The 11,277-nt window shown below is 55.1% G+C and overlaps 1 protein-coding gene and 1 long non-coding RNA gene across 2 annotated transcripts; both read right to left on the bottom strand.

Moving 5' to 3' along the window:
• Window positions 1–251: 251 nt before the first annotated feature.
• LOC128323199 (uncharacterized) lies at window positions 252–6,512 on the bottom strand. Its single transcript, XM_053245918.1, has 13 exons — window positions 6,448–6,512; window positions 5,530–5,599; window positions 5,060–5,229; window positions 4,569–4,691; window positions 4,329–4,449; window positions 4,101–4,238; window positions 3,534–3,707; window positions 3,206–3,358; window positions 2,862–2,981; window positions 2,652–2,760; window positions 2,266–2,328; window positions 1,807–1,998; window positions 252–1,512 (listed from the first exon to the last, which is right to left on the bottom strand). Exons 1-12 carry the CDS (start codon window positions 6,510–6,512, stop codon window positions 1,814–1,816), a joined length of 1,491 nt encoding a protein of 496 aa, XP_053101893.1. The 3' UTR covers window positions 252–1,512; window positions 1,807–1,813.
• An 801-nt stretch (window positions 6,513–7,313) lies between these two features.
• On the bottom strand, window positions 7,314–10,345 carry LOC128322070 (uncharacterized). The gene is made up of 5 exons (XR_008305502.1): window positions 10,276–10,345; window positions 9,892–9,955; window positions 8,745–8,830; window positions 8,349–8,421; window positions 7,314–7,399 (listed from the first exon to the last, which is right to left on the bottom strand). It is a non-coding gene; the product is annotated as an uncharacterized LOC128322070 (long non-coding RNA).
• Window positions 10,346–11,277: the final 932 nt, after the last annotated feature.

The following is an 11,277-nucleotide window of genomic DNA, read 5'->3' as shown; positions in this document are numbered from 1 at the left end:
CTCGATTGGAAGGTGCAGCTTGCTCCCAGGATCCTGTGCTCAGCAAACCTCATTGGTGGCAAACCTCAACTGGGCTCCTCTGGAGTGATCCAAGCCAATTGTCTGAGAGAGTGCTTCAAAGCAAGAGGCATTTGCATGGACGTGTAGCAGTGTAGCAGCGTCTCCCTCAGCCAAGAGGTGAGCTTGGGAGTCGGTGGGCACAAACACTCCAAGGGAGACGAGAAGAAAAGAGGAACTCAGAAACGACGGTATGGTTTTTAACAAAAGGGGGAACTTTATTAATATACTTAATTAGGATACAAGTCATCACTTAACTTCCTAACTAAAGGAAACAAAACAGGACAGAATGGAGTAGGCAAAAAAACTTTCCATCTCGGCCAATCTGTTGGAAAGCCAAAAATTCCTACTCGGCCCCCAACAGGGCGACCAGCAAAGCCCATTCTGCCCCTGGGAGGGAGGGGGGAGGGAGGGAAGGAGGGAAGGGAGGAAGGGAGGAAGCCCAGGGTCACACAGAACAAGGGAATGGCAGGGCAAACAAAATTGGGGGGAGTACCAGCCAGCCCCCAACCCCCCCGCCCCCGCTCCTTGCAGGCATGTTCGCGTGGTCTCCTCTTCTGGGGCGGATCGACTCCTCTAGCCGCCCAGCAGCAGCACAAGCCTGCAAGAAGCACAAAGCAGCGTCAGTGGGGTTGCCCTGCTCCTCCTCCCTTTCCACTCCGGCAGCCCAGCAAGCGAGGATCGGGCAGGGGGTGGGGGTTGATGGGGGGGTGGAAGCCAGAGAATTCTGCTTGACCTCGGGCTCCCCACTGTGCAGCCACAGCATGGAGCAGGAGGGAGAGCAGGATTCTCTGGCCTGCCACCGGGCAGCACTAGGGGGCGCTACTGGGGCTGCAGGGGGCCCCCAGAGTCTCCCGGGCTCCTCTGCTGCTGCATAGGTTTGGGAGGAAGGAGGAGGGAGCGGAGGGGGGAGTGAGGCGTGGCTGCGGGAGTGGAGGGGGGGAGGAGCACACCCTCGGCAGGGGAGGGGGCGGATGCCTGGATGGTGCTTCCCCTGCCAGGGGAAGCCAGGCCGCTGGGGAAGGGGAGAAAGGTGGAAGGAGGAGGGGGCGCTCCCTGGCCAGCTGGTGGGAATGGAGGGAGGCGGTGACCTTGCCCTCCTGCTGGGGCCACACAGCCTCCCCGGACCCAAGGGAAGCCCAAGAATGGTTCCAAAGGGCCACTTGGGGGCAGGGTGGTTCTGTAGCCTCCTCCCACAGCCTGCCAGCAGAGGCAAGGGGAGGGGCTTCTGCACCCCAGAGGCGGGGTTTCCTTGGGCCAGGGGAGTGGAGCCTGCTTCCCCCTCACTCCTCAGACAGAACTGCACTTCCCTGCTGGATGTCTTCTTGTGGACAGATCTTACAGTATATCCACTGGGTTGGAGGAGGTCTTCTGGGAGGCCACTGTACTGCACGGTGTTTCCTGAGCCTCCCTTCAGCTGCTGATCTTCCAGGGGAGGGCACGGGGCTGTTGTTCCTGGAAAGAGAGAAGGACATTGGTTCAGAGATTGGGGGTCTTCTCACACTCTCCCCCATGACACCACCAAGCACCAGGGACTCCTGGCAGAATATCCGTGTCCTCATTTCCCAGAGGGAAGAGAGATCTTTCCTCTTTCCCTTTGGCTACTTGTACAACCGGCCACAAGGGCCGAAGATGGCATTCCAACACGAGGGAGGGTTGCCCAGATTCCTGACCGCCCTTCCTGCAGCCCCAGCCCCTTCCCTAACCATCGGGGCCCCTTCAAGTGAAGCCCTGCCTTGGTCTACTCACCAGTCGGTCAGGTGGAGAGATCACCATACTCTGGCGGGTGTCTCTTCTTCTTACAGCCCGCCCACAAGCGCCGAACGGCAGCCCGTAGCCCGTGCCGGGAGTGGAGGGAAAAGGACTTCTTCACGATCTTCTCCGTCGTGCAGGCAACTCTCCCGACCTCGGGGTCATGGTCGCCAAGCAAGCTCTCCAGCGCTGGAAGGATGAAGGAGAAGGTTCAGAAATGGCATGAAGAGATCACCCCACCCTTCGCCAAGCCCCACCATTTCCACACCAAGAGGGAGCAAGTCCTGACTCTTTCTCCCCTGCACTCTGGGAAGCCCTACTGCTGAGCATCCCTGAGGATGCAACTGGGACCTTCCATTTGAGGGGACAGGTGGCCCATTCCCGGTCTGTGGTCCCTAAACCTAGGCCTCTCCCCTCACAGAAACTGCCCCTTCCAACCCAGAAACCCACACTTACCAGCATGGAAGGTCTCTATGTTCCCTTCAGTGAGGATGCTGCCCTTTTTGTGGACCAGGTGACCTAAAAACAAGGGTGGAAGGAAATAGGACCACAGTTCAGGACCCTGCGCATGGACAGCCCACTTCTGATCATTCAGGAGAGGAAGTCCTCCCCTCTCTGCTCCCTCTGGGACTGACAGATTGAGCCATTCCTCCAGGGACTCTTATGTCACCTTGGAAGGAAATTAAGCCAAGAGACCTCGCTAACGCTCACTGGGCCAGTCCTCCTGGGGAGGGAAGAGCTCCTGCCCCTCCACACCCTTCTGGCAGTGCCCTCCAAGAGAATGAACCTTTGTCCACCAAGACGACCCACTAAGGGAGACCCAAAAGTCTTGTTTTGCTTACCGATCAGCAGGGCAGCCGTTCTCCTCACTGAAGGCTGCTCGCTGCGGAAGAAGCCCAGGATATTGGTGGCCTCCATCTCCACGGCGTCCTCTGTGCTGAGCTGCCGAATCTGGGATCAAGAGCAAAGACAAATCCCAAGTGAGCAAAGCATCACCCAAAGGTCCTTGAGCCATTTGAGCCGAGGGATGGACAGGGAGGGGCTGCCCTTACCAGACGCTTGGTGATCTTGTGGAGCAGCTCCTGCAGGCTGTAAGAGTCCCGCGCCAGCAGCTTGCCCTCCAGGTGCCATAGGAGGGCTTCCGCCAGGAGGCTCAGATTGTCCTTCGCAGCCTGCCAAAAGAAAGATCAGAATGGGAGTGAAAAAGGCTGCCAAGGGATTCCAAGAAACCTCTTAGGGGGCTTCAAGGATTAGGACCTGGATGGGCCAAACCACAGCAGGACAGCTCGTGGATTCACCACCCCGTGAGGCTAACTCTGGGGCCTGCCACTGGGTGGCTGGACTTGGGGGAGCCTAAACACCTTCATAGGGGTAGCAGAAAGAAGTGGGCCCTCACCTGTGCTACCTCCAGGTCCTCATCCTCCACATGCATCAGCACCGCGATGAGGGTCGTGATGTTCTCCTCTGTACCCTTGTGGTGGTGGTGGTGGCGGTGCTGCAGGAGATCCAGGTGGGTCCTCATGGCCGCCGTTCGGATCTTAGCCTCCTCCTACAAAGAAGAACAGGGGTTGTTATTAGGGAGGAATTCCTCACCTCCATAATTGATGAAGAGCTTGCATGGGTCTCTAGGGGGTGTCTGGTTTCCCTTCTCCAACCCAGTCGGAATCTACAGGTTGGCTGGCCCTCATAGAGCCGGGGAGGAGGGCTGGCGTGCAAGTACTCACGTGGTGGAAGAGAGGGCGGCACAGGGCAGCCAGGACAGCATTCACCGTGGCCTGGTGTTCTGATGGACAGTGCCTCAGCCGCTCCCTGAAGGCCAGGACCCCCAAAGTGGCTTCCAGACTGGAGGTCCTGAGCCCTCCCAGGATCCCGGCACTAAAATCCTGGGGTTTCTTCGCCTAGGGAGGGAAAAGGTGGATCCTTGAGAACACATGCTAGTCCACCCGCTGCTAAACGGACCACAGAGCTGTCCGTGTTTGATGCTGCTTGGCCACCATCCACTGCCTTGGGGAGCAGATGACTCAAGCCATCCCAGAGGCACAAAGAGCGGGGAGAAGGCAGCATTGGAGCACATGGGGAATCAGGCTCCTACTGAGAGATGCATTCCTGTGCCTTCCCTTAAGGATTTCTCCTTTGTCCTGTGGCAAGGGTTCCACAGACTGAATCCACCCAACTGGAGAAATCTCCCCATCACACCTGGGGATGCCTAGGAGCACCAGCCTCAGGCAGGGCTCCCCAAAGAGAGGAGTCTCCATGCCTAGGGATGCTCCATGCCCAGGGATGTCACTCACCGCCTTCAGGGTGCCATAAATGTGCAGAAGACCCCTTTCGCTCAGGTAGCGGATGTTCTGGCTTGGATGTACTAGCCACGCTACCAGGAGCGTCCAGGTCTTCTCTAAGGCAGCAAAGTCTTGGTCTATCAGGAGCAGCTAAAAGAGGGAAAGAAGGAAAACATCCATCAGCCTCTGGGGCCAGACCCTCCTCTCAGGGAAGCCCACCCTGAGGAACACACTGCTCACCTCCACAAAGAAGGCCACCTCTGCGAGGGAATGCTCTTCTGGATCTTTGTTCAGGCTGAAGAGGGAAGCCAGGTATGCCTTCAGCCTGGCCACTGTGGAGGACTGTGTCTGGAGGAGAGCCCTGCAAAACACCAAAAGACCCTGCTGAGTCCTGGGTGGAAGATCCGGACAGAGCAGACCTGACCCAAACCACCCCAGCCCCCAGGCCTCCTGAGGAATCTCCTATTCTCTCCTACTTACCTCACCAAGAGGGCCACACCCTGGAGGCAGCTCTGCAGAGAGCACAGGGATTCCCAGCAGGTCTTCTCCGGGGTCACCTGTGCCACCCTCTCCAGCAGGGTCCGGACAATCTGTGTGGTCTCCCTGCAGAGAAGAGAAGGTTGCTGTCACCAAAGTGTGTGTCTCCTTGCGGGGTGGTGTAGTGTCAAGGGTGGATGGACTGTGTTGGACCATGGGAGGGAGACCACAGGGGTGAAGTGACTTTTCCCACAGCTGGTTTTTTAACACTGCAGATGCATTTTAAGGCTCTCTGCAGAGCCAAGAGGGCTGCAAATTCTGGGGTCTCCCCTGTGTAGCTGAGGGAGGGGACCACCGTGCCAGAGTCACCCCAACAGGCCAGAAATGCTCCTCACCCATCAGAGTGGGACATGGGAGAAATGACCCCATCCTGTCCTCCCAGAGTGCTGGAAGGAGGACTTGCTGGCCCCGCTTTCCCCACCGCCATGACTTACTCAGGAGGCAGGTCTTGGCTGTCTCGGTTCCCGACTCCCTCGGTGGTGTTCTGCAGGCCGGTGAGGATCTTGTTCACCAGGCCCACCAGGAGTTCGGGGAACCTCTCCTCCACCTCACTGGCATACTCCACACACCGGACGACGTCCCCGATCTTCTTTGTTGCTCTCCCCTGAGGAGAAGAGGAGGGTCAGGCCTCAGCACACAGTCCGAGGGATGGTTATGGGTCAGGAGAATCCCCAGGGCCAGGCCAGTGCCATGGGTGTCTGCACCCACATCTGGGCCTGGAGGGTGCTGCCTCTGGCTCAGGGTGCATGAGGTCAACTGGAAGGGAAAGACATCCACAAGGGGAAAGGGCAAGTCTCCAATTCCCGTGTGAACGGTGACTGCCATCTGATCCGCCATCCTGTGTAGTGCAGGAAAGGAGGGGCAGACAGGTGGAGGGAAGTCACCCTTGGTTTGCGCCCCTTACCTCTCCCAGATGGACCGAGGAGAACCAATCTAGGGCCAGCTGTCCTCTTCTTTCCTCTTCATCGATGTTCCTGAGAGAGGAGAGGAGAGAGAAAAGCTGCTCCAAGAACTGTCCTGTTGGAGATGGCAGCCAGCTGAAGAAGAACACGGGCACCCAAAGAGATGCTAAGCAAGGATCTCGCCTCCCTTGGGAGGTGGCTGGCAGGGGAACTTCATCAGGCCAGAGATCTCCCAAGTCCAGCCTTTCGTTCCCCACTGAGAAGCCCTGGGAAGTGTTCAAAGGGGGCGTTGAGACAGGACCCCTCCCCTGCTCCTTCTCCCCAACACCCGCTCATGCCAACAGCATGGGGGTCTCGGAGCTCCCTCTGCTAATAGCCAGCAATAGACTTGCTGGTGTCTGTCTTGCACCTGCTGTCAATCGGCTTCCTTGGGTGAACTCCCCCTCCAGAGTCCTCAGGGAGCAAGTTGGAGGAAACATCCCTCTGTGGGGCTCAGACATGGGGGAGCTGCCCCTGTCCCCTGCAGCCTTCTGCTTGCTGTGCTAAAAGCCCCCCATAGGAACATAGGGAACATAGGAAACTGCCATCTACTGAGTCAGACCATTGGTCTATCTAGCTCAGTATTGTCTTCACAGACTGGCAGCGGCTTCTCCAAGGTTGCAGGCAGGAATCTCTCTCATCCCTGTCTTGGAGATGCTGCCAGGGAGGGAACTTGAAACCTTCTGCTCTTCCCAGAGCGGCTTCATCCCCAAAGGGGAATCTCTTCCAGTGCTCACACATCAAGTCTCCCATTCATATGCAACCAGGGCAGACCCTGCTTAGCTATGGGGACAAGCCATGCTTGCTACCACAAGACCAGCTCTCCTCCCCCAGCTCCCTACTGGCTCCTAAGGCCCTTCAGCTGAGAGGAGGGTACCTACCTGGCCGAACTGGGTGTCGGTGGAGAGTCCCACACCTCGTCCTCAATGCTGCTGATCTCATGCATCGTGTCGTCCTCGTCCGTAGAGGAGCACTGGGGAGGAGAGAGAAGAGAAACGGGAGCGTTCCAGGGCTTGCGTTGACCTTGCAAGGCTTCTGAGAGGAACCAAGCCCAAGGGACAGTTGGGAAGACATCCGGCTCTAAAATAAGACATGCCTCTTGGTAGAAAAGGCATTTGGCATCTCTGCCCAGAAGAAAAGCCTTTCACCACATTTTTGCCCCCTTTCCAATGCCTCAGCTGCATTTCCTCCCATCCCACCAATCACAATCCCTCCCATCCTGCAGCATCTAGAACTAGAACCATTCCATGTTCTGTCTCCTGCTGGGGAACAGGGCACACACACACACACACACACACACACACACACACACACAACCTAGAGCCCGTTCACATGAAAAAATGGATGATGAAATGGGTCATTTCTGACCTCTGCGGAGGACGAGTCTTCCACTGTGTAGGTGTTCATCATCTTCTTCTTGATGAGCCACTTCTTTGGCTTCTGGACTCTGAGAGGAGAAAGGAGAGACATGGCACAAGAACATCAATGCATGCCAAGAGCCCTTGTGGATCAACCTATTTAGTTGGTTGTGAACCACTTGAGACCTGGTTACATGTGGCATCAAAGTGTGTTTATTCAGACAGAGAGAGAGAGAGAGAGATCTGGAGATTCAGAGGTTCCTTGGCTGTCATGGGTAATAGTCTTCAACTGGCTTCTCCTCCATGAACATGTCTAATCAACCAAGGCTCCCGGGGAAGGTGATCCGCCTCTATGATCCCTGGAGCGGCCCTTCAGCTGAGAAAGGTACCTGGGGGAACTGGTGGCACAGTCCCCTTCCGACCCCTCGTCCTCCACGCTGGCGGGTGGAGTCTCGGCCCCCGGGAAGGAAGAACTCTGTGAAGGAGAGAAGGGGGAGAAATGGCTGCTCTGGCCCTTGCATTGGCTTCCTAGGCTTCAGCAGGGAAAAGGCCAGCCTGGCACCTTCCAGCGGTCATCACCGGGTGAGCTGAACGCAGGAAGTGGGCCGGAAGGGGATTGTCCCGTTCTGGACACAATTCCTCCCACTTTCCTGATTTTCAATTTTCTTAAAAACCACTTTGGAGCCCAGGCGTGCTGGCTGGAGGCGGGTGGGAGAGATGGTGAAAGAGCTCCTCTCTCGTAGCCGCCTTCCTCGCAGTGAGGTCGGTCGGGCTGATTTCAGGCCTTCGCGCACTCATGCAAATGGCAGAGGGGAAAGGCATCAACCGTCCCCCCGCCCAAGACATGTTGCGCTCCCTCCCTCAGCTGGGGCCCCGATGGCTCTGGTGACTGGAAAAGACCACTTCCAGTCCACTTCATGCTTTCAGTCGGCTCCTTATTGAGGACACTAAAGGCACGTGCAAAAGCATGCCAAAATTGGGTCTCCTTTCCTCTTTCTTTCCCAGTTCTTTCCCCTTTCCATTTAGTTCATTTCTCATTGGTTTGGTTTAGTTTGCTTATTGTTTTGTATTTTTATTCATTCTTCATTTATTTGTCACTGTTTTTCAATGGTTGCCATTAAAGCAACAGGATGCTCCACCTTTAACTGTGAGATCTGGACTGGACGTCAAGGCCATGGCCGCCATCTCCTTGCGGCCATCTTCTTTAATCCTATCACCCCCACCGTGCCACCATTGTGATGCAGTGTTGTTAAGGGCATGGCTGTCCCTTTACCATAGCTTTAAGCAAACGACTGTCAGAAGATGGCCGCCCGCCCGGCAGCATCAAAAACTGGGGCCATTCCACATGCTCTCTACTCCTGGGCAACACGGGGGACCCACACGCCCAACCCACAGTCCTTCCAAGGATGTTGAGGCTTCCTGACCTCTCCAAGGGATGGCTCTTGGTCAGCAGTGGTGTTTTGCAGCCTCCTCAACACGGTGCTTGGCCTCTGGACGCTAAGAAAAGAAAGAAAGAAGACACATGAGATCAGAACACGAGTGCTTAGAAAGAGCTCTGCTTGATGAGATAAATGAGGCATGCAGCCCAACACCCTGTTTCCAGGAGTGGACAGCCAGATGCCTGCAGGAAGCCCACGGGCTGGGCATGGAGACACCTGTCTCCATGGAAACAATCCTCCATGCTGCTCGGAGCTTCTCTCCACCCTTGGCTTCTTGCTAAACTAACCACCTCCCCCCCAAAAAAACTTGCATGGGCTCCTAAGGAAGGTCCTCTACTTCCATGAGCGATGGAGCTGCCCCTCCAGGTGAGAAAAGAGTACCTCGGGGAACTGACAAAGCTCTCCACGTCCAGCTCCTGATCCCTAGTGTTGTCTTCTGGGATCTTGGCCTCTTGGATGTCAGGACTCTGCAAATGAGACAAAGGTTTCCAATGTGTGTACTCACTCTGATCTTCCTAGGGCCTAGGATTCGTAGGGAGTTTTCCCCCTGACATTTTCTTTGAGTTCATTTTTATTTCTTTAAATTATTTTGATTTTTTTTAAAGACAAAAAAACCTTATTAAAAAGCAACCATGTGTTCTAATTCTAACTGGTTGGGAGTGCCAGGGCACAGCCACCACATGCTTGTGGCCATTTGGTTTCATCCTATGTCCAACAATGAACCTCCATTGTTATATGATCTACTGTGGTCAGCAAAATGGCCACCATCATTCAAAAGGACCATCAGAATCAGCTGGCCGCACTCTGGAGCTCTAGTCCAAAGACAGCATGACAGGTAGGTCTGTGAAATCTCTTTCTTTCCCTCCCCAAAACCAGCCATTAACAGAAACATCACTGCATGGGAGCTCCAGAATGGAATGCTAACTGCTTGTTGTCATTTCTTGTCATTTCTTCTGCATTCCTTTCATGGGGAATGGAAACAAAGAGGAACGGGACCCACTGGCATCAATAATTTGGCCCAGAGAGTCTTCTTGATCCCACCCCTTCATGTCCTCTTCTCTTCTCTCCTCTCCCCAGGAAACAGGGTTAGCACAGCCTTTCCAAGGGGAGAGACAAGATGGGCCCCTGAGTCCGGAGTGAGGGCCATCCGTCCTGCTGTGGGCTGTTTTTACCTGAGGGGACCATGATTGTCTCTACAGAAATGCCTCTTCAGTCAAGAGACCTGGAAGATCTCTGCCAGGAAGACCCTCTCCTCTCCTGACCCATCTCAGGGTCTTGGGAGCCGTTTGATGCCTCAAATCCAAAGCACACAAACCCAGAAAGGTGGCCATTGGAAGGAGAGGCAGATGGTTGCAGAATCCTTCCCTAGCCATGGCGTTCCCACTGTAATCCTCTGGCCAACTTGCAGCAGCTGGATTTCCTCCCCTTTCTGGATCTGACCCCCCTCTGTCTCCTGACGGTGGAGATGCAATCTCCCCTCACTCCTCAACCAGCCCATCCACAAAAGCGACTGGAATCGTTTCCTTACCTCACAAGACCATTCGGTGTCCACGGTCTGCAGAAACCATCCATCCTCCTCAACCGTGAAGACACTGCAGGAAGAAATACAATGGCATGAGTACCTCGGAAGAGCCTTGCTGGATCAGACCAAAGATGCATCTAGCCCAGCACTCTGCTTCCAATAGGGGACAGCCATCCGGCAGGCCTCCAGGAAGCTATCCTCTGTGCCCTTAAAGCTAGTGGACATCGCCACCACATCTTGGAAGAGTGAATACCTCTACACAAATTATGAAGACGTGGTTTTTGTCTGGCCTGCACCTCTTGCCAGTCAGCGGCACTGGATCCATCCCAGATCCAGGCTGGCAGGGGGAAGAAAACCTTCCCTACACAAAAGTTCAAGAAGAAACTCTACCTCCTCGGGGAACTGATGGCATGTGCTTCTTCCAGGATCTCGTTCCCAGTGTTGACCGTCTGAATCCTGGAGCCGTCCGAGAATGACCTCTGTGGATGAGAATGGAGAGAGGAATGGGTGCTCTGGCGCCCACTTGACCTTTCCAGGGCATCTGGGGTCCAAACGTCAACCCTCCTTCAAGAGGTCCTTCTTAACAGAGGAGCTTAAAGCAGGAGGTGGCTCCTTAGCATCTCAAAACCGTGTCTACCAACGTGTAACTGGGCTCAGAGAGGAACCAAACCCAAGAATCTACTGAACCTCAGAAACCAGCTTTCCGCCCATTCCTGGGCAGTCGGGTGAGATCATGGCTATTACACAACATTTGGAGTGGCAGGATCCTGAAGAGTCAGGCCTCCTGCTACATGGGACACTGTGGTTTCTTTAATGGTGCCTTTAATTAAGGAAAGCCTAGCTAAGTTCTTCTCTTTGCTGGGCAGAGCTATTGGCCACTTGATGCTGCAGACCCGTGTTTTGAGGCCCTTTTAAATGACACCAGAAAGGGGGCCATGCGAAGCCAAGAAGTGGCAGGGGGGAAAGAGTGCACCATCTACCCCAAAGAAGACTTTCCCACTCTAGTTCCCCTCCAGACTGCTCCCTTCCTGGATGTGTTTTCTGCTTGGTAGTCCAGAACAAAATCAAAGTCTAGAACCCTGGGGGAGGGAGAGATTTGGGGCAGGAGAGCGGAATGAAGAAGCGAGGTTGGAAGATAGGTAGACACACCCCTCTTCCCTCTCAGCACTTCCCATCCCAAAAGTTCCCATGATGCTTCCTCCATAGCGAGGGTCTCCCACCTTTGCCTGAGTCACTTGTAGTTGAGCCCGGATTGTCACTCATCCCACCCACCCAATTCACTGCTACTACCACTGCAAAGATCGATGCATATGGCTTTTCATCCCTTCAACCTGCTAAGACTGGATCTCTACCACACGCCATTATTGTAGCTTGAAATGGGGACTCTCCCAC

Source organism: Hemicordylus capensis, chromosome 4 (assembly GCF_027244095.1).
Source record: "Hemicordylus capensis ecotype Gifberg chromosome 4, rHemCap1.1.pri, whole genome shotgun sequence".
NCBI lineage: Eukaryota > Metazoa > Chordata > Lepidosauria > Squamata > Cordylidae > Hemicordylus > Hemicordylus capensis.
This window is presented reverse-complemented; position numbering and strand designations above follow the sequence as displayed.

Excerpts from the sequence above, each read along its gene's own strand:
- LOC128323199 (XM_053245918.1), bottom strand. The coding sequence starts at position 6,512 with ATGCATGAGATCAGCAGCATTGAGGACGAGGTGTGGGACTCTCCACCG. Across the intron at positions 5,230-5,529 it reads CCTCGGTCCATCTGGGAGAG|GGGAGAGCAACAAAGAAGAT; the intron begins GTAAGGGGCGCA and ends TCTTCTCCTCAG. Across the intron at positions 2,761-2,861 it reads ACAAGATCACCAAGCGTCTG|ATTCGGCAGCTCAGCACAGA; the intron begins GTAAGGGCAGCC and ends TCTTGATCCCAG.